This window comes from Vidua chalybeata, chromosome 17, assembly GCF_026979565.1.
Source record: "Vidua chalybeata isolate OUT-0048 chromosome 17, bVidCha1 merged haplotype, whole genome shotgun sequence".
NCBI lineage: Eukaryota > Metazoa > Chordata > Aves > Passeriformes > Viduidae > Vidua > Vidua chalybeata.
In genome coordinates this window covers 6614976-6635217 of record NC_071546.1, presented here as the reverse complement: position 1 = coordinate 6635217, position 20242 = coordinate 6614976, and the positions used below count along the sequence as shown (strand labels likewise).

At 42.5% G+C, this 20242-nt stretch overlaps 2 protein-coding genes across 15 annotated transcripts in view; one reads left to right on the top strand and one right to left on the bottom strand.

Annotated features, from left to right (window-relative positions):
• ZMYND8 (zinc finger MYND-type containing 8) overlaps positions 1–5703 on the top strand; it is a 49615-nt gene extending 43912 nt beyond the window's left edge. For 4 of the 9 annotated variants that reach the window (XM_053958966.1, XM_053958971.1, XM_053958965.1 and 1 more), the window contains exons 21-22: positions 1152–1241; positions 4299–5703. In XM_053958966.1, the coding sequence (XP_053814941.1) occupies positions 1152–1241; positions 4299–4400 (192 nt within the window). In that variant the 3' untranslated portion in view covers positions 4401–5703. Of the gene's footprint in view, positions 1–38; positions 570–1151; positions 1242–3097 lie in introns of those variants that run through there. The other 5 variants (XR_008433933.1, XR_008433932.1, XM_053958969.1 and 2 more) reach the window with 5 other exon arrangements.
• A 1910-nt stretch (positions 5704–7613) lies between these two features.
• Positions 7614–20242, bottom strand: part of EYA2 (EYA transcriptional coactivator and phosphatase 2) — an 89096-nt gene continuing 76467 nt past the window's right edge. For all 6 annotated transcript variants that reach the window (XM_053958974.1, XM_053958972.1, XM_053958976.1 and 3 more), the window contains 6 exons: positions 15848–15906; positions 14873–15033; positions 13746–13860; positions 13024–13145; positions 12123–12223; positions 7614–8527 (listed from right to left, as the gene is read on the bottom strand). In XM_053958974.1, the coding sequence (XP_053814949.1) occupies positions 8447–8527; positions 12123–12223; positions 13024–13145; positions 13746–13860; positions 14873–15033; positions 15848–15906 (639 nt within the window). In that variant the 3' untranslated portion in view covers positions 7614–8446. The remainder of the gene's footprint in view (positions 8528–12122; positions 12224–13023; positions 13146–13745; positions 13861–14872; positions 15034–15847; positions 15907–20242) is intronic.

Sequence of the window (20242 nt, the reverse complement as noted above, 5' to 3'; positions counted from 1 at the left end):
CCAAGGGGGACTGGACCTCTTTCTCTCTCTCTCTCCAGGACCCATCAGTGTAGCTTCTGGTCGGGATCTTTCGATACAAGTTGCCTTCTGATAAGCAATACTGACTGCAGCACTTCCAAGCCCTTCTTGCCTGGGGGTTCAGAGGCCAAGCTCAAGACCTGCATTCAAACCAACTTACTTTCTCACCACAGACTGCCATTAGGGTACCACAATGTTCCATCACACTGATACAACACTTCACCTGAATCTACGGTTAACGGAGCAGTTTTGAAATCCTCCATAGCATCTACTCTGATAGTTTTCAGTAGGCAAGGATGAGCAAATGCTCTAAAAAAAAGGGACTTAACATTGCATATATAGAAAATGTTTATAGAGAAGATTCTGCTTTATAGGTAGGGCTTGACTATTAGCAATTTTGGCATCATTTTTTTTCTGCCCTTGCAAGATTTATTAAATGAAAAATTTTAGTGGGGGGGGTGGGGCTGATCCTTAAAACCCTTACACATGATCCTCCACATCAGTAGGAGCCTTGTTGTATTTTAAAATATTAAAAGCAAACTAATTTTGTAGTATTGTGATTCCAGCATGATGTCTCATCGAGATAGTCCTGTAGAATTGGGAAGCATAGTAATTTAGAGAGCTGTGTTCATTTCTTGATACTTTTGCTACTGTCTGGTGTTAGATCTCTGGGCTTGAAATGTCATCTAAGGGAGTAACTTGGGGAACAGATTTGAAGGGGGGAAAAGGAGGTGCTGTTTCACTTAAATGTTCTGATGAAGTTGGTTAAACTCTGGCTCACTTACTTAATGTTTGTATGCATTGTTATGGCAGCACAAGCTTTGTATTACTGGGGAAGTAGGGAATGTGAGACCTAAAACCTGCCAGGGAATATTCCAGTTATACAGATATGGAATTGCTTTTATATAGATGTTCTACCTGAAACATCATGCTGTATACATTGATCATGTTCATAATTTGAATTTTGTTTTATTAACAAAGAAGTAACCTGTGAATTCATTAAGATGCAAATTTTTAACACAAAGAAAACATCCAACATAAATTGCGTATCACAATAATAATAATGTAACAACTAGGTGGAATTTATGTACAAGCTGAGACTTCTACTGAGGTTGCCTGTGCTGTCTCTGCAGATAGCAACAGGTGTGACAAGCAACCAGCCTATAAAACTGGTCCAGGTACCGCAGACCACCACCTATATTCCAACTACTCAACCCACAATTGTAAGTACAGCATTATAATTTAAAGTCTGCAGCAATGCTGTTCCTGGCATTAAAATTGCTCAGTATCTCTGGGGGGTTGTCTCCATCTGCTGTTGTATCAAGAGATGAATTCACTGGTATAGTCTCAACTTGCAGTGCAAAATGCTTTATTTTGCTGTGCAACATTCCACCCTTTCATTCCATTCGTGATTGCAAGGATTCAGAAATCTTTAAGTCTGGCAAAGGCACTGAGGACAGGCAGAGGCCATTTCACATTTTTGGTCTGTTTCATGTATATACTTGACCACAACATCAATGTAAATATATAGAATTAATTTTAAATATCTCTTAAATATCGTTTTGTCTGTGGTATCCTAAAGAGATTTAGAGATTTAATTATTTCTGAGCTATGCTTGATATTCCTGTGACATCTCAGTACCTGTGAAAAAGAATATGCATTTGTCAGCAGTGTCTCTCCCATGCAGTCTTGCACATTAGCATTATGAAACGAGAAATCGCATTGGAATCAGACCTGGGTATTTTCCATCAAAGGCTTAACCAAGGACATCCGAATTCCCTAGTGTCAGTCACAGTAGATGGGACAAAAGTGAGTTGGATATTTGTATTTTTTACACCATATTAGCCCGTTATTTCAGCTGGTTGTGCTCTGCAGTGCTCATGTCAGAGCCAGCTACTGAGCTGATGCTGCCCTGGTCACGGCACGTGCTCTGCCTCTGTGCTGGGTTCAGCAGGGAAGCCCATGTGTGGGTAACTTCACTTCTGACTTAAAAGACACTGTTATAAGGTATCTGATTTAACAGTGTACCTTACCCACACTGTGACTGTGAGGCCTGATGTGCTGTGTAAGTTCCTCTGTCTCTCTTTCCCTGTGCACACCCCCAGCTGCAGGACACAGGTGTGTTGGTGGATACACGCTCATGCACAAACAGTGCTTCACAACCATCAGATTCCACACAAACACAGCTCTTGGTGGGGATGGAGACTTCCCACATTCCTCACAGCATTTCAACTCCACTTAGTCTCAGCTGAGACCACTGTGCACCTTTGCAGCATTGGCCCTGAGTTGCTTGGACTGAACTACCATTAACAATAAGGTTTTATATGTGTTTTAAAATCCAATAGCAGACTTCTAAGACATCAGGCTTCTTTTGTGAATAGCTGCGAGGTTGTAAGATCCTGCGGTGGTTTTGTGTAATATTCAGAAAAATGGCAGTTACCCTCATCTGTTTTCTGTAACACAAAGTGTATTGAGTTATGTAAAGCAGAATTGGAAGGTGTGAAAGGTTTCCAACTTTATTTGTGCATGTTTATAACTTTGTACACATTTGCATTAGTCTTGCACAGCTACAGACACCTCTGTATTCTAATGACTGCACGTGCAATTTAAATAATTTTAAACCTTAGTGCATGTTTAATATGTATGCAAAATGTACATATGTGTAAAACTGGCAGAGGTGGAAAATTTACCTCTCAGGGAATGATGTTAACACATTTAAGGAGTCTCGCACATTCCATATTCTGATCGCGCTAAGAACTGAAACTTAATTATTTCCATGTGTGTAAGTGTGTATATTTAAAAGGCAACTGTGGCAACCTTAATTTCCCCACCTCTAGTACTGACAGTGACTTACATAATGACTTCTTTAGAATTCAGTTTGCACTTTGTGTCCAACTAGGAACAACTTCCATTGTATCTTCTGGGTACCGTTTCCACCGAACCTTGTAAACACATCTGAAATCATTACGAAATGGCAGTAATTTTGAATTTATTTAGCAAATTGGTCCCATGTTTGTTTTTTATTCTTACTGCAGTTAAAATAATGTAAAAATATGAACCCATCTTCTTTGCATTCCAGGGAATGGAATGAGTAGGCTTCTGGAAGGCACAGACTCAGTCACAAAGGAGCTGTAATCCATCTCAGCAGGGATACTCAGAGTCTTTGTGGAATATCATTAAGACACTCATGTGGTTTCTTGAATCAGTGTGGGGAAACATTGGGCTTCAGTGAACTTGTATTTGTTCTTCCATGTCCTCTCTGGAATGTCACACTACCACTGGGGGAAGATCTGTGCATCCCTTTCAGGTTCCTCAAAATCTCACTCCCTGTTTCTTCCACAAGATGTTGTGAACTGAAATGGATGCGTTTGTCTGATCACCAGTTGTGCATCACTGGAATTGTGTCGGAACACACTTTGCAGTTTGTATGGTAGAGACATTTCTAGACTTTCTCACGTTTTTGGAGGAAGGTTAAGATACAGACTTTAGGTTCAATAAATCCTCTTACAGATTTCTAGAGTGATGTGACCTTGACCAGATTGTTTAACATTCTTGTGCCTTTGTCTCTGCATCTGTAGAATCAATTGCCACCTATAGAGATGTTCTGAAACTCCATTTGTTGAGATGTATAAATCATGATCAGTATGATGGAAGTGTAAAGTTTATTCTATATTAATATTTTTACAGGGTGTGTAAGACAGTTCCCAGTAATGCTGATGTTTTTGCTATTGATTTGTGCAGAAGTTAACTTAAGTACTTTTTTTGTTCAGATGGATGTTCTTTGTTCTCTTCTGTGTAGACTGAATGCATGGGGGAAAGTTCCTTTTGGGGAAAAAGATTTAAGTAACATGTAACGAGAATATACTTATAAACAAGGGTATTTTTGTACTCCAGTTTGATTTGTCAGAACTTTTTCAAATGACAAAGGATTTTTTTAGCCCTTTTTCCTCTTCCCACATATTAGTTTGCAGAAAATACATAACTGGATGTAACTCTGAAACCCTCAGCCTCCAAGCACAGGCAGTGTGTGCAGCCCCTATAGCACCTCCTGTCCCTGTAATTCTAGAGCAGTGATGAGAACACAGAAACTCTTGGCTATAGGGAAGTAATGCACTACTCCTCCCCTGGAATGAGGTAATACTGTGGTAATAAAGGTATTAGTTCTTGCACAAAATTGGAACTTGTCCTGGATTTCCCCTGGAAAACAAATCTCTATTTCTGTGGTCATGTTTATGTGACCTTTAACATAACAATCTGTTTCTCTTGGTTTTAATCCACAGACCATTCCTGTAGTGGTAAGTCCTTCTGCTGGGACAGTGGCAATGAGAACTGGAGTTCAGTATGTTCAGACCACAATGCCAGTCCAAGTACGAAGAGTCTAACTGCTAACAAGAAGTTCAGACAAATGTTGGAATAAATAAATCTAATAGAAATGTGACAAATAAACACAGTTCTTTGGATTAACCTCAGAGGTTCAGACTTTAGCTTTGTGTATGTGTACAAAGCATTAATTACACTACATTAATGTAAAGCATTAGTGCTGGCTTAGAAAAGCTAAGGACAGGTAAGATCCATGTTAAATCTATGCTTCTTTTGTAAATAATGTACAATTTGTGGATGTCATTAGAGTACCATCTCCTTTTTATATTTGTATTGACTTTAACTTATAAAGAGCGTTTGAAGTTGGAAGAGGAAGGTTTAAAAGAGCCTTACCACAACCTAATGCTGAGAACTGGTCTTGGGAAACTGCGTCAAATAATCTAATACAGAAAATTTGAACAACTTTTGCATTTGGAGTGAAAAAAACTTCTGCACTTTGAAACTCTCGTGGAATTTTTCTGAACAACCAAGTGATGAAGGACATCTCTTTTCACCTAAGTCTATTAGGCAAATTATGGACCTGAAATCCACAAAAATGCATACTGTTTTTCACAATGACCAGGTTGACAACAAATATTAATGTTGTTTACAGGTTAAAATTATTTTAAAATTCCATTCAGTCTAAGATCAGAAAATTTGCAAAGTGTAATAGCAGCTGGTTGTAGCAGGATTTCCGATTACTGATATCAAAGATTGAGGAAAGTAGTTTGTTGCTATGCTTCACAGTTTTCTTATTTTTTAAAAATCCTCCTGAAGGACTTTGAAGAACTAGGTGTGGAGAAAAACATGGATTGGGAAACATGGGCCAAGGACTTTTGGTGCTGGGCCAGAGCATGTATTATTTATATGATGGAATTTATGTTTTTTCTGTAAGCATGAAGCAGTGCAGTATGAGAGGAAGTACCCCCTGGAGATGCTGTCTGTTACACTGAGGCTGTAGTCCCATTTTGTATGTTGTGTAAAACGAAAGCATTGAACAAAGCAAAGGTGATGTATGTATATGAGAAAATTTAATTGTATGATATCATTCCAGTACATTCTGTTGTACATTTTAGTCATGTTGATTTCTCCCATTGTTTATATAAGAATGCGGTTTGTACAGTCTCCAGCTAGTACCCAGATTAGAGGGAAAAAAGTATTAGAAGAAAAAAAAAGTGAGAACAGAATATTCATTAATTGCAGTTGTGTCAAAACTAGCCTAGCTGGCCTTATTTGTGAAGCATAATTGCTTTTAGCATATGGAAGTATTTTTTCACATTTTCTTTGTATAAAATTTGTATTAAACTTAAATATCTTTTTTGACAATTGCGTTTCTTTGTGACTAAGACAGGTGACACACACAATATGCTTTGGGTTTCTCCAATTTTTCAAGAAACGTCACAATTTTTTTATTAAACTGTTTTAGAAAAATGTTCTGTGTTGCTGGATTTCCAGTTTTGGTTCAGTCTGGAGGAATTTTCATTTCTGCAGTCTCCAGATCACAGGTAATTTCACTTACGTTGGCATCTTCTGTCTCAGGCGTGTGGGACCTTTGGGTCCAAGCCTGTCCAGTTTGATGATGTGTACCATTTATTCATTGGTTGGGACTGGTGTTAGGTGTAGTTGTGTGTAGAAATGGCACCTCTGAGTGCCACTGCAGCCCCTCAAGAGTGCATGAGTTGGGCAAGACTTCTCTGTATGTGTCTTAATTACAAGTTAAAGAAACAGGGAGCTTATGAAACATGGTAAAATCTGTGAGTATCGTCTGAAGTTCCTGCTCCTGCAGCTACCTTGTTCTGGGCATTTGTAAAGCAACCACAGTTCATGTTCCCAGTGCTACTGTTTACAGAAAAGCACAAAACTTGAAAGCCTGAAATGAGGCTTGGCCTTCCCCATGGAACTTGGATGCTGAAGCGAGCCTTGTGTTAGAGGAAAAAGGAAGTGATGTACAAGTTGTTGTAGGAAACCCCGCTGCTTTCTGACACCTTTTCTAGCCTGTGGAGGGCTTTTTCAATTAATGAGCATTTTTTTTTTTCCTACAGAAGAGATGTTTTCTTTCCTCCTCTAAAATAACAGGTGACCAAATCCTAGTAAAGTATGTAGAAATACATAAAACTGAGCAAGACCTGTACATGTATTTGAGCATGTTCCGAGGCCTTCTGGATGTTCCCAAGTACAAAACTGCTGTAGATCCCCTCTTCTATCCATCATCAATTGCCAGTAAATCCTGATACTCTTGCTGCACTGAGAGATGAATGTGCCACGGTGACTGGAAGTGGTGACACCGGTGTGACAGATGTGTTCCTGACCCTTGGTGTGTCCCACCCAAAGCTCTGCTAAGAATGTCAGCGACAAAACCAACAGCTTTCAAACCTTTAAATATATTCTGAAGACAAAATCTTCCAAGAATCCTTAAGAAAAAACCCAGAATCAGTGCTCAGACAATTGACTCGATTAAGTCAGGTGTTAAATTTGGAATTTCAAGGAAGATCAGTTAGCTGATGGATGGGTATTAAAAGCTGAAGTTGTGCTTCTCTGGGAATCTGCACTCCCTGGCATTTATTCCTCTTTCAAAAGTTTATTTACCAGAGCGCTTACCTTGTAAGCATTAGTCAATTCTCCACTGACTTTGTCACAAATGAGAAGTTACATCACAAGTGAAGGAAGCCATTCTTACAGCAGGGAAACCTTGAGGCAAAAAATTCTGCTCAGCAAGCCCTGAGACCAGCAAGGCCTGTGCTTGAAAAGTGACATTTTGCATGGAGTTGTGCTAAGGCCAGAGAGCACCTCTTTGCAAATGCCCCCCCAGCCTGTACTAAAAAGTTTTGGTGTGTCACAGCTGCTGTGGGGCTGCTGCTTTGGATTAATTTAAGATCAGATTTTCTGCTTTAGCTTGGCAGAAAAATCCCCTCTCAGCTCTAGCACTTTTCTCTAAATGTTTTTAGAGGTTAGGAGTAGCCCTCAGGTTTGTGTAGCACTTGTGTAACCCTTTGGGAGGTGAGGGCTGTAGCATTTGCTGCATCTCTAACCCCTCTTTCCAGAGAGGCTTTGATCCTTCTGACCTTACCTGGTGCTGCAGCAAGGAACAATCAGCCATTTTCAAACAAAGAGATCCACCCAGGCCCAGAGAATTTAAATATTTTGACAGCAAGATTACCATGCCATTCTTGAAATGGGGAGCACACATTCCACCTCCTACCTTTAGATCCAAGAGTGGTGGCAGAGAAGGCAGGTACTCCAGTCCCCCAAAATGTAAACATGTTTTTATTGAATGCCTTTCACTCATCACAAGGTACTTTCCCCCATCCTCAGCCCCAAGACGGCAGCATAAGGCACCGTGTAGACACATGCACAGTCCATGTACCCTCTTGGTAAGGTTCAAAACCACAGCCACAGTTCTTACCAGCAGTACCATGTGTCCTTACTACTCATGTACACAATATGATTCTCCCCAGAGTTTGTTCTGGAGAAATGAACTATTAATTTAGAACAGTAAGACTTTCCCCACCCTCCCCCACCCCCCAAAAGCCAAATGAAAAACACAGGTACAGAGCTTAATACCAGAGTAATGAGATTAGTTCATAAATTAAAAAAAAATACAAAAAAAAAAAAAAAAAAGAAGAAACAAAACAAAACAAAAAAAAAATCAACAGTTTCACTCCTATTTTCAGAAGGTCCTGTGTGATGTGATGAATTGTGCAGAGACTCCTTGCTGTGTCCTCTTCCCCTCTGAAAACCAAGAACGCTGACAGGGAGACCCAGACTTGTAGCATTTGCCTTGTTGATGGCAAAAAGGCCATTAGAGCTCTGTGCCTCCACCTTAGCCAGCAACTGCAGCATCCCAGCGACTGGTCAGGAGGATTTTCCTCTGTCCAAAGGAAGGAGGACTTGAGACAATATTCTTTGGCTGCAAGTTCTTAAAGGCTTCCACTGAAAGGGTTCTCCTTCAAAAAAAAGAAAAACTGCAGTTGCTGTGGGATTTTGTTTTACTAAGAAAACATTGAGGAATAGCTGGAACCGATGTAAGAGTCTGAGTGAAGCCCTCCCAGTGCTAAGATGTTGGGGTCTGCTACAAATACTCAAGTTCCAAGGCGTGCCGAAGAGCTTCCAGGTCAGCGTGACAAGAGATCCTCCAGAAGGGCATGTTGTGCTAGAGTGAAACCAAAAGAGTGCAGGTTTTTTTTTCTGTTTTTGTATAATACTGAGATCAAAACAACTTTCTTAGCTTGTACCCTCAGGAACAGGGTTTTGTACTTGGCCACCAGGCTGTCACAGTGCCAGAGGCAAGGAGGCTCATCTTAGGGAGGGAGGAAGGGACAAAGTGGGAAGTGTCTCTTGATCTGTCTCCTATGAGACAGGAAGACATCCTCCACAATTTAAGAGTATCCTGCTTCACAGGTGATGGAGGATGTGGGCTGGATACTAAACTTTGCTCCTATTTTTTCCCCCCACAAATATTCAGGAATGTTTCTAGAATTGCAGTATTACTAGAAGCAGTTTTAAGTGAACATCAGTAGTGGAAGCTGTTATCAGACAAGTATTGGAAAAGGAAGTTATTAAAATTTAGAAAATATATTTATATTGTCATGTATGTTTAGATATTTATTAAATATACATTTATATAAATATATAAACACAATATATTTATTTAAATATATTTATTTATATTTAATATATTTATATTTATAAAAATATAAGTAAAGGGATAAAATGCCACACAATCAAAATGCTTTCTAACAATTCACTTTCCCAATTAACTGGAACAGTAGGTCATAGTGCATTTTCTGTCAATGTAGGAATTGGTATCATTGCTCAGATCAATTATTCATTTAACATATACTGTTCTCTCTGGGGAAGGTGCAATAGGGTTATAAAACAGCCTGTCCCCAAAAAACTTTCCTAACTCCCATTTATGGGAGATTATCTTAAACAATTCCTCTACCTCCCTGTTTTTGAATTTGTATTTGCTGTGATAAATCTGAAGCTTTGTGCACACATGTTCAAATTTTAACACTGGCCTGTTCCACTTGAAATCTGAGCATCTGGACAAAATCTGGAAGGTCAGCTACCTGTGACCTGCTCTATCTTTATATTATCCTGTTCATTCTCCTAAAAATTATGAATATTCTGTAGGAAAACAAGACTTAAATCTGAAAGAGGACAAGGTGTCAACTTTTTAACTGCTGTGAAACAAGTGCAGTTCAATTTCATCGGAGACCTGGAATGTCACCAGAACGCCCTGAAAGATCCCTGAACAGCAGAGTTCCTTAGCATAAAGCTGTGATCCCTGTGGCTGCTTGCACAGAGAGAACCTCAAAATAATTAGAACATGTTCTTAGATGTTAAATACAACTTTTTTTGGTGTGTTCTGGTGAGCCTGGGGTTTGTGCTGGATTTGTTTCTTCTCCAAAACTGTTAAAGCAGTTAAATCAAAGACACAGCTCCTTTCTGCACTGTGATTTTTTAACATTTGGGACTTTGATTTTCTTTGCCTTCTCCCAAAATGTCAGTCTCTGCACAGTCAGTGGTATGTATGTAGCAGTAAATGTACAGAAGGCCTGAACTCACAGCACTTCATCCCTTCCAGCATGGGCATAACACTGCTAAGAGTCTTTTATCACTGCAGGAATTCTCCTGTAACCACGCTGCTCCTGCATAAACAGCTTCAACAAAGCTTCAGAGAACATGCACTTCTCCCAAATAGACCCTGATAAAGGGAATTGTTCCTTTTCCAACTGTACCCACCTATGTACAAAAACCTCCAGTGGTTCCAGATGTTTATGTTACAGAGAGAGAGTCTATTTGCACTCCTGTAGACTTTAAATACAACTAAAGCTTCTCTCTGGTATGTTGCCTGTTGCCTACCAGTAAACAAATGTTTTCTTTGAGCTGTTTATCAGTGTGTAGAGACAGCAAGCCAAGACAGCTGAAGAGACTGAAATCCACTGCTCTCCAATTTCACTTTAAGGGGAAAAGTTATTTCCTTCCCCCTCCCCCAGTTTCTATTAAACCCCTTCCATTAAATTATCTGCTTTTCTTTCTTAAACCAGAAGAAAACTTGGCCTCCCAGCCGCTCCTGTTGTTCAGCAGTTCCAGATTTATCACTCATCAGACAGGTGAAGAAAAATGACCCACGAAACTGGAGATGCTATCAGTGCTGTGAGCAGAACAGCAAAAGGCTCTGCCTGTCCCCTCCCTTTTTTGTTTTTTTCTGTATAAAGCTCAGGTGTGTAGAAGGTTTGATTAACGATTGTCATCAATCAAAGGAGGCAACAGCAGAGCAAAGAATGTGCTCTACTAATGGCTGAGCTGCTTAGGCCAGGAGACAGGAGGCCCTTGAAATCCCAGCAGAGGAGATTGCTGAACCCCCCCACCTCCCCACGCAGGCTGGGAGCCCCTGCAGCCTTTGATGCAGGTCTGTTCACTGACCCACTGCCTTTGAAGTGTGACACTGAGCTGCCACAAGCAGCAGGCCTTTGTCACTTCAGCCCCAGTCATGCATTCTGGGCTCTTCCTGACAGCTCCTTAACCCTTCCTGAGCTACAAAACCATCTGCAGTTTTAGGTAGTTTTCCAAGGTGGGTGCAAATATTGTTGCTTCCACTGGCCAGGAAAAATACACAATAAAAAACCTGGGTTTCTGCTACTTTGAAGATAACCTGAGATACAGTTCTGGGGACAGAACATGTGCCCCCCACCTTATTTTCTGGGATCACTTTGTTACTGGGCTTGTGCAACCAATGAGCTCAATTTTGCTTGGGAAGTCTTTGCAGGATCTTCAGTCAGAATGAAATACCGGGTCCTCCAGCACAAGGTTCAGCTGCATAACTGAGCTCCTGTGATTTAGTATTTTCAATATCACCTGAGCTACACCAGTCATTTGTGTATCTGTTAAAAAATTAAAGTTTGCTGAAGATGGAGCTCATTCAGCCAGTTCCTGCATCTCAACTCATGTGCAATGCTCCTGGAGCAAAGGCAGTTCTATCACATTTCTCCAGTCACCCCAGGAGCACAAGACCCAGGATACACAAAGACATCTTGCAAATATTGTTTGTCATTAACAAATTGTATTCCTGGCCCCGTACAGCCAAATAAATGGAAGTTCCAGGCATGTTTCTGTTCTAAAGTTTAGGAAATGAAAACTTTGGCTGTTCCAATTCTCATTATTCTTGATCATACTGCTTTTGTCGTTTCTGTTCTTTGTATTCAGTACAATTTTCTAATTTCATTTTGCTTGTGAAATTGATCACATTGATCCAGAAGTCATTGATGAAGGCAGCAACTCTGTACAAGCCCTTTGGAATTTGCTCTAATGAAGCAAATCCTGATTCAATGAGTCATAGATACAAACACATGTATGGATACAGGCATATTTTAGTAAGTAATTCAAAACTAATTCCAACAAGTTAGAATTTACAAAAGCAGCATGTGTAGATCAGAAATTAATTCTGCCTGCCCATCTGAGGTCACACACTGGAATTTCCCTTTTCATGTCATTATTAAACAAGAATGACTCCTGGAACATGTGACACAGCAACTACCTGAAATATTGTAGCAGCTGCCAAAGTGTGGGGGATTTAGAGTATGGAATTTCTGACAAGGTGATTGTTGAGTATTTCACATATTAAGAAATGAGACCAATTGTAAGCTGCTCCAAATGGAGGGAGCTTCATTAAACTCTTAATAAAGAAAAGGTCATTATAATCAAAACTTGGGAGAATCCAGCATGGCATCCACAAACTGTACCTTTTTTGCTCCCTGTTCCTCTTCAACACCATCTCCTATTACAATGTACACGGCTTTCCTTCCAAACCTCTGCATTATTCTTTCAAAACAGCTCTCTTTCCCTGAGCAACACAAGAGAAGATACATTTTTTAATCTGGACACACACCACAGGCAGAGCTAATATTCAGGCACAGGACCTGGAGTTATCCCCTAACTGAACTGGCTGCAACATTTTTTGCTTTCTTTTCAGACTGGATCTTCTTCTGAGGCAGATCCTCTCCATTTCATGACAGTTGCTAGCACTTGTTTGTCAGCCAAGGACTTGCAAGTGCTGCCGGTTTTCTGTGAGCTTTGTGACTGTGATGCCCTGCTCAGGCCACCAGCAGGCAGACTGATGTGACACTCATGGCATTCAGTTTCCAGAGCCCCCTTCTGTTCATTCTGGTTGCAGTAAAAACATGAAAATGCAATCCTCAGAGGTTCAAACACGCCAGAAAGAACAGAACACAAAGAAGCTCCAAGCCAGCTCTATCAGTACTTATTACTCACAAAGCTTCACAAAGCTCATTCAGCACACTTGACCTCTCTGCAGGAGTAAGAGGATCCAAAGAGTGTTTCTGTAACAGGTCCAAACAGACCTTCCTTCCAGCTGGGTGCAGCTGGACACCCCACGAGCAGTCAGTGCTCCATAGGGTGGGTATATTTCTATATATCTGGCTCACTTCCCCTTGGAGACACTTGAGAAGTGTTTTTTAGACTTTTTTTTTTTTCCCCTGCAGTCTGTACTAGGTTAAGTGTGGGAGTCAGGATGTGAATTAGACATCTGTTAGTAGGGAGCTAAAAATAAAGCTCACTCATTGCATGACTTAGGGACAAAACTCCAGCCTGTCTTAGGTGAGGCCTCAGTCAGTTTGTTCTTACCTGTTTTTGTTGCACTGTAAATGTTTTCAATGGGGAAGACAGTGCCCAGCCCATAGAGAAGCACTTTAGCCAGAGCTGGTATAAGCTGAGTTGTGGTGACCAACACATTCACACAGTTGGGCCTAGGAAACAGAAGTTATTAGAAATCTGGGTTTCTCTCTTTCACCCTGGAATGAAAGATGGTAGGAAGCAAACCTTTCCTGCCACTGGAAGTTCCCGAGCCAGTGGGGGATTTTGCAGCCAGAGGAGATAATGTGAGTACCAGAAATGTCTTTTGATCAGCTCAGTAGAATGAAAAAAACATCAACCAAACTAGCAGCAGTGATGCAGCCTTACTGCAAGCTTGCCAGGATCTCTTTGGTGGGAATTTAAACACAATGTAGTAATGTCCATGCTGGGTTCTGTGAGTGAACATGTTCAGGGAGAGAAGGGCTCTTCCCTCCCTCTCCTCTTTTGTAAACCTGCTCACGTGAAAATGGTGCCATGGCTGAGGGAGCCAAGGAAAGGCAAGGAAAAGAACTGTTTTGCTTTTGCTCAGTTCACCATCACAAGCTCACCCCAGCCCTGGATAATTCAGCCTGGCAAACATGTGCAGACTGGCCTCCCACAGGCTTGGCCAGCCAAGTCCTGTAAATGTGTCTCCATTTGTTTAGAGGGGGAAACAAGGGAAGCAAAGGAGCTCCTGGATCAAACCCACAGGCAGTTCTTGGAGCTGTTCTTACCGGGAATGTATCAAATTCAGCGCCTTCAGAGCATGTGTGAGCCAGAGATCAGTCAGTGCTTCCAGCTCTGCTCTCAGCTGCAGCCAGGTTTCCCTCTTAGGAGCTCCTATTAAACCTGCAAGCAGGGAAAGTGTCTTTGCAGAAGCACAGAAAGGGAATTGCATGGCTTTGTGTGCACAATGCCAAAGGGCACCTGCCTGTGCTCTGAACTCTCCCACTGCCCCTCTCTGGGCCCTGGTGCCACTGCCTCCCTTTGTCACTGCCATGTCACTCCAAGGCTCTGCCTTGAGGCTCAGCTGCAGCACAACCCTCTGCTGCTGCAGCTCAGCTTCCTTCTCCTCTGGTGGAATGGTTCAGTGGAGCACACATGGCAGGACCTCCTTGGAGCACCTTTCTTGGAGTGAGCATAAAGCTTGCATGGGAAGTGAGCAAGAAGATGGAAGAGCTGTGTAAAGTGGGCAGTGACCTGGGCAGAGAGACACCTGAGGCCAGGATGGCTCCTGAAAAGCCATGCCCCATTTCCAGTGCATGCAGGGTAAGACTTGTCCTTCAACCAATAAATTAGTTGTAGTGATGCTTTGAGTTTTGCTTCTTTCTTTTTCTTAGTAAGAGGGAAACCTGCACTGATGTACTGAAAAGGAAGCTGAGAGTCTCTTTGAAGAACTGTCTGGAACTAGGTGAGATGAAGGAACCCAGGGAATCCTGATTTCTGGTAGTATTGTTTTAGGGGAGTTAAAAGCAAGCAGCTATAATACAAGAAAGCCTTCAGACAACCATCAGACATGCTGTGTAGAAAAAAAGGGCATATTTAGTTTTGAACTGTTTGCTTGCCTGCTAAATGTTCTGGAAAATTGGAGAAGGTTGCTTTCCTGCCAAATAAACCACAAAACAAATCCCCACTCTCGGACCCGAGTCTTTCTCAAACCACCAAACCAGGTATTTCAGTGTGTCTCCCACAACCCCTGTACAGAACCACATTTCAGGGTGACTGCGGAGGCACTTGCTCAGCTCACTGTGAAGCACTCATATCATGAGGCTCCCTACACCTCCTCCAGAGATGTCCCAAGAGGCTCTGCACTTTTTGGGAAGATGAAAGGCCTGCTGGTGGCCTGGCCAGTGGCACTTACCCCCCACATTGTTTTTGTAGGTGTTGTACATCTCTTTGACCCGGCGGTAGCGGAACGCCAATTTCCTCATCCAGTCCACTCCCCCGTGAACCCCCGAGCCCAGGCACAGGTTTGCACTGGCAGTGGAACTGTGGAAGCCATCTGCAGAGAAGTTGTACGTGCTGGGAGAGGGAGGAGGGAAGGGGAGAGGTCAGTGCAATTACAGCCTGCACGGTGCCAGCAGGGAGGGGAGAGGGTTGAAAAGAAATGTGGAGACAAGTGGCAGCAGAGACACACACAGGACACGCTGTACAGAACTGAAGTTCATCTTCAGCACAATTACCAGCACACATCTAAATAATGTTCTGTTCCTGCATCAATTTCTCACAATAATCATCCATAAAACCACAAATTGCAAGGCTCTATATGAGTTCTGCACATTTCATTCTTTTCCTTTTACCATGGCTCTGCAGGTAATACTTTGGGAAAAGTAGATGGAATTGTACAGAAGTAGTTTCTATGAACATGATCACCCAACTTACACAGGTCATGGTAATGTTTGGTGCAGCTTGGGTACAAGTTTCAACAAGGATCTGGCATGGCAAAGTCCAGCTCCTCATTACTAAGCCCATTCACTACAGATTGGACAACAGATTGGGAAACCTTTCGGTCTGGTTTTGAAGCATTTTGGTGACAGCTGTGACAATTGTCTGGTTAAATTATATAAGAAACTGGTGTGGTCTGACTGGAGCTCAACCTTATTTAGATGTATTTCCCAGAATGGTTCAAAGCTCAGCATAGCCAGGGCCTGACAGAAGGCACAGGCACAATAATGTGAGAAAGGGGACTCTGTACTTGTGTGTGCTCAATAAATGCACACAGCATGGAGCCAGGAGGGGAGACAGTGCAGGTCTGAGAATCACTGACCAACCCCCTGCTACTTCCAAATGGCTGGGGACTGCCTGTCCTGCAGTCCCAGCTTGGGACACCCCATACCTTAGATCCTGACCATTATCATCTGATGATACATCATCTATGTGGATCTGGTCACAGTCCTAGGAGGCAGATGAAAAACAAATACAATAGTGAGTAAATGTTGTGGAAAAAAAAGTTGAAATACTAAAACATAAAATTACTTTAAGTGTAATATCAAGGAGATAAAACCTTACAATTTGCTAGTATTTTAGTCTAGCCAGTTAATTGTTAGCAACAAGTATCACATAGCACTTGCACAAAATATGAACAGACAGAGAGTGTGTGTGAGATCTGCTGTTATCTAAGGGCACACCAGCTCTTGACTAATACAGTGAGTGGAACTCCTTATGCAGACAGACAGACAGAGATGGAGATGCCTGTGGTTTAGTCAGGAAAGCTGTGTTTTTTCTACTCTGTATGCATGATAAGGCAGAGACTTGGCAGCCTTTCCCCCTGTGAGAATACTGCTCTGGACAGGAGGTGTATGCCCACATAATTACAGGGGAGAAGATGTGTCCCAAGGAGATTTCCAGAGATGCCTGTCCTGCCAGTGTTTTCCCAGTTTGTGCTGAGGGGGCTGAGCTTCCTTTGATGTGCAGTGAAGCTGGGCTGAGGCACTGAAGACAACGAACACTCTTTCACTGCCCCAGCCCCAGACTGAGCTGAGGGATGTGTGTCAATAATGAGGAAATCTGTGCACAGGAAATTTAACCAGAATATATACTTGGAGCTCAGCCTGCATGAAGTATGTGCTCAAGATCTTATCTTCCAAAATCCTTCATTGTTCTAATGGTGGAGGCCCTGCCTCAAAAATGTGAGAAATGTTATTCCTTTGGTTTCTTTCCCAGTCTCAGCATTAAGATTAGAAAGAGAAAAATTGGGAAGATTCCCCCTGCACCTTAACTCTCCTTTCTCCATGAGCCTTACAGGTGAGAGCAGAACAGAAAGCCTGCAAGCTGATGAACACTATCTTTTATTTTGGTTGATTTTTCAACAGAGTTTAAAAGCCGTGACACCTGGTACCACAGGACTCTGGAGTCAGAACAACTGCAGCTAACCAAGGTGCAGTAACTCTTCACCACTTCAGTGTTCTGCAAAGCACAGAATCTGTTTCACCTTCCTTACACAATGATGAGTTTGATGAGTTACTTTAAACTAGCCCCTTTCAAAGAATGAAAAAAGAAATCCCCAAACAAGTAACCAAACTCTTTGTCAATGGCAAAACATGACAGATAGCTCTTGTCCATATTAATGAGATTTTCTGCAGCATTTTAGATAATTCTCAAAATGACACACAACTGCATCTTGTTCTCATTTCATCAGCCCTCTTATCAACCCACCACAGGAGTATATCTTGCTGTATATAATTGCAGCCAAGCAGCTCAATAGCAGATCTCTGCTGGCACCTCTCTCCTCCAAGCCCAGCATTTTTCAGGCCCCTGTCCCAGTAGCTGTTGTGAACCACGCAGGGTCACGCTGCCACAGCCCACCCCACTCCAGCTGTACCACTGCATTAAGTCAGGGGAAAGGCATTTGTGCAGGGATCTGTTTTTCTCATTTGTGAATGGATTGTTCTGTACACTGAAGTGTGACAACAGTAGCTATCACATTTCTGAGTTAATAAAACACCCTGCCACTGGCTGAGACGCTACCTCATAGCGCCGGCTGCGCCTCTCATGTTACGGGAGCTGCCTGCAGCCACAGCCTGCACCTTCCAGCCCTGCCTGCAGGACTGAGCCTTCCCTCCTGCAGGATTTCCTTGAAATCTCAGCCAGAGGGGAATCAAACACACCGAGGATACCTCGGCCGCTGACAAGGAGGAGGTAGCTGGAATGGCAGGGAGGCTGTGATGGGGACATGGCCCAGGTTTCACAGCTGCTGCTTTTGAAGCTGGGATCTCAGGGTGTGTGGCACACACAGCCTGGACCTCAGGCAAGTGTGAGAGACCTCAGTCAGCCCATGCAGCTCTGGGCACTGAGCTGGTTTTACTCCTGGGGTATCTCTGGGTGCTGCACAACCTGCCTCCAGGTGGGACCAGCCACATTTAGAGGAGCCTGAGCTGTTTTAAATGGCACTGCTGGCTTGGAAAAAGCCTCTGCTGCCTCCTTGTGAAATACAGGGCTCCTGAGAGCTCCTTCTGTTATTCCTCACATTCCCTCTGAATACTCCCAAAGTATGTCTTGTGCAGGTATAAAAACAACTTACAAAGGCACACACAGTCTATTTGTGGATCAGGACTGTGCTAGAGAGTTTCAAACATCTCATGGATTCACTGATCAGGGGAGCTTGCATCCCTCATTAGGTGGGGGTTAACAGTTCCCAGAACACAAAACCTCCAGGGACAGCTCCCAAAGGCAGCAACTTGTAAACACACTAATCCCCTTGTTTGTTAGTTCCTCATCTCCTGGTCAGTCCTCCTGTCCTTAATACCTGCTTTCCAGAGAGCCAGACAATAATATCTCCAGAGGGGTTGGGGGTGGAAGGTGCTGCTCTTTAGCCAGCATTGTACTGTGAACAAAAGGCATCTGGGAAAAAAAGCACAACCCTGGAAAGCCCAGAATTTGTATTTTAACTTCACTATGATTTTTAACCCTGGGTGAGCTCTTTTCTCCCCCATTCCCCTAAAAAGGGGAGCAGAGAGGGAGAATATCTCCTGTCAGGTGAATATCTGCTGAGATATTCTGCAGCATGATCAGAGCCCTTTGTGCACAACACCTTGCATGGCTCACACTTGCAGACTGTGGGGATTTCATCTGCCCGTGGGACTTACACTGCTGACAGAGAATCCCTTCCTGTAAAAAGACTGAAAGTTTTCAGTAGGAGTCTAAGACTTCTGCAGTCACCCCCTGCCCTGGGGACCAGTGATCAGCCTCCTCCCACACAACCACCCCGAGGTTTGGGGTGAATCAGCTGGAACCTGGCCTGCCTACTGCACTGCAGCACTAAGAGAGGATGGGCTGAAGCAGGATGGATCTGAGTAGATCCATCTGAATGGAACTGCATAGCCAAAATGCATTCAGCTAATGCATCCGGGAAACAATTACCTGAATCCCTTCTGGGTAGATCCTAAGAAAAGATAAAGCCCTGGCTAACCAGAGTTTCAGATTTTTTTTTTTTTTTTGTTTTGACAGCAAAAAGATTCCATTCTAGTTCAGGCTCCTCCCTCAGATTTTGAAGCCAGTTTTTTGCTACTTTCTCACCAGACTAAGGAGGATCACACAAATTCTATCAAGGGCTCTGCAAACCTTGCTGTATCTATGGACAAATGTTTTGTCCTCATCAGGCCCTTCCTGGGAATGCTTCAGAAGGGCTTTGCACCCTGGCAGCACCTTCTCCTCTGCACAGCACTGCAAACTGCAGCCAGCAGAATAAATCATTCCCCTGTGGTAAAGCAAGGGAATTGATTTCCTTGTCCAACCTGCCTCTCTGGAAAGGATGGGTGACATTTTCTCCACTCTTTCCCCTTATTCCACTGTCAGGACTGAGGCCAGCCATGCTCTGGTTAGTCCAGTCTGCTGGACCCCCCTAGAATGGCTGAACTGGGATTTGTGCCAGAGAAACATTTTCTGTGTTTAAGAAGGGAAACTCTCCCCCTGTAGCTCTCTCAGCTACAGCACCTCCCACTCTGCCCCAGCACAAGAGAGGGTCAGAAATGGTTTCTGCCCTGTGCACTTTCAGCTCATTTTGCCTGGTACAGGCCAGCATTGCACCACATGATGGTGCTAATGTATATGGGAATGCTTGTGGGTCCACAACTGAATCTATTCCTGGGCTGGGTTTTACAAATTCTTTTTTTCGTTTTTAAAGACGTCATTCACTGCATTTTTTAAAGCCCACTACTCAGTGATGTATGATCCTTAAATACCACTCTGGGAATACACAAAGGTGGCTTTTATTTATCATCCTAAATGAACGAGTAGGGTGGGTAACTCTGGATGACTCTGTTGCTACAAATTGACACAGCTTTTTTGGGAAGTAAAATTCTGTAAAGCACATTTACTTTTCTTTAATTCTCTGTCATCCATCAATATTTCATTGAAAAAGCTCAGCTAAAACCAAAGCATCAGTGCCAGAGCTGTTACTGACTGACAAATGTGCACAATTTGATGAAGGCCAGACAATTTGCTGCTTCGTTTAAAATTTTAGAGCAGTAAGTGAAAAAAGGAGAAAACTTATTTTAAAACTGGAAATTCTTGCAAAAGTCTAGAAAGGGAGAGGGGATTTGGAGGGTCACTGTGCAGGACATGGAGCTTTGTTGCATAACATATTGAGATCTGATGGGTGAATGGTGATGGTTCTGTAGTAAATATTATCACTATTTAAATATTATCACTATTTATTTAAATAGTGCCCTGGGCTCCAAAAGAGGAGCTCTGTTTTTTTTTTTTCCCTAAGAGAAAGATTTTACTTTGTACT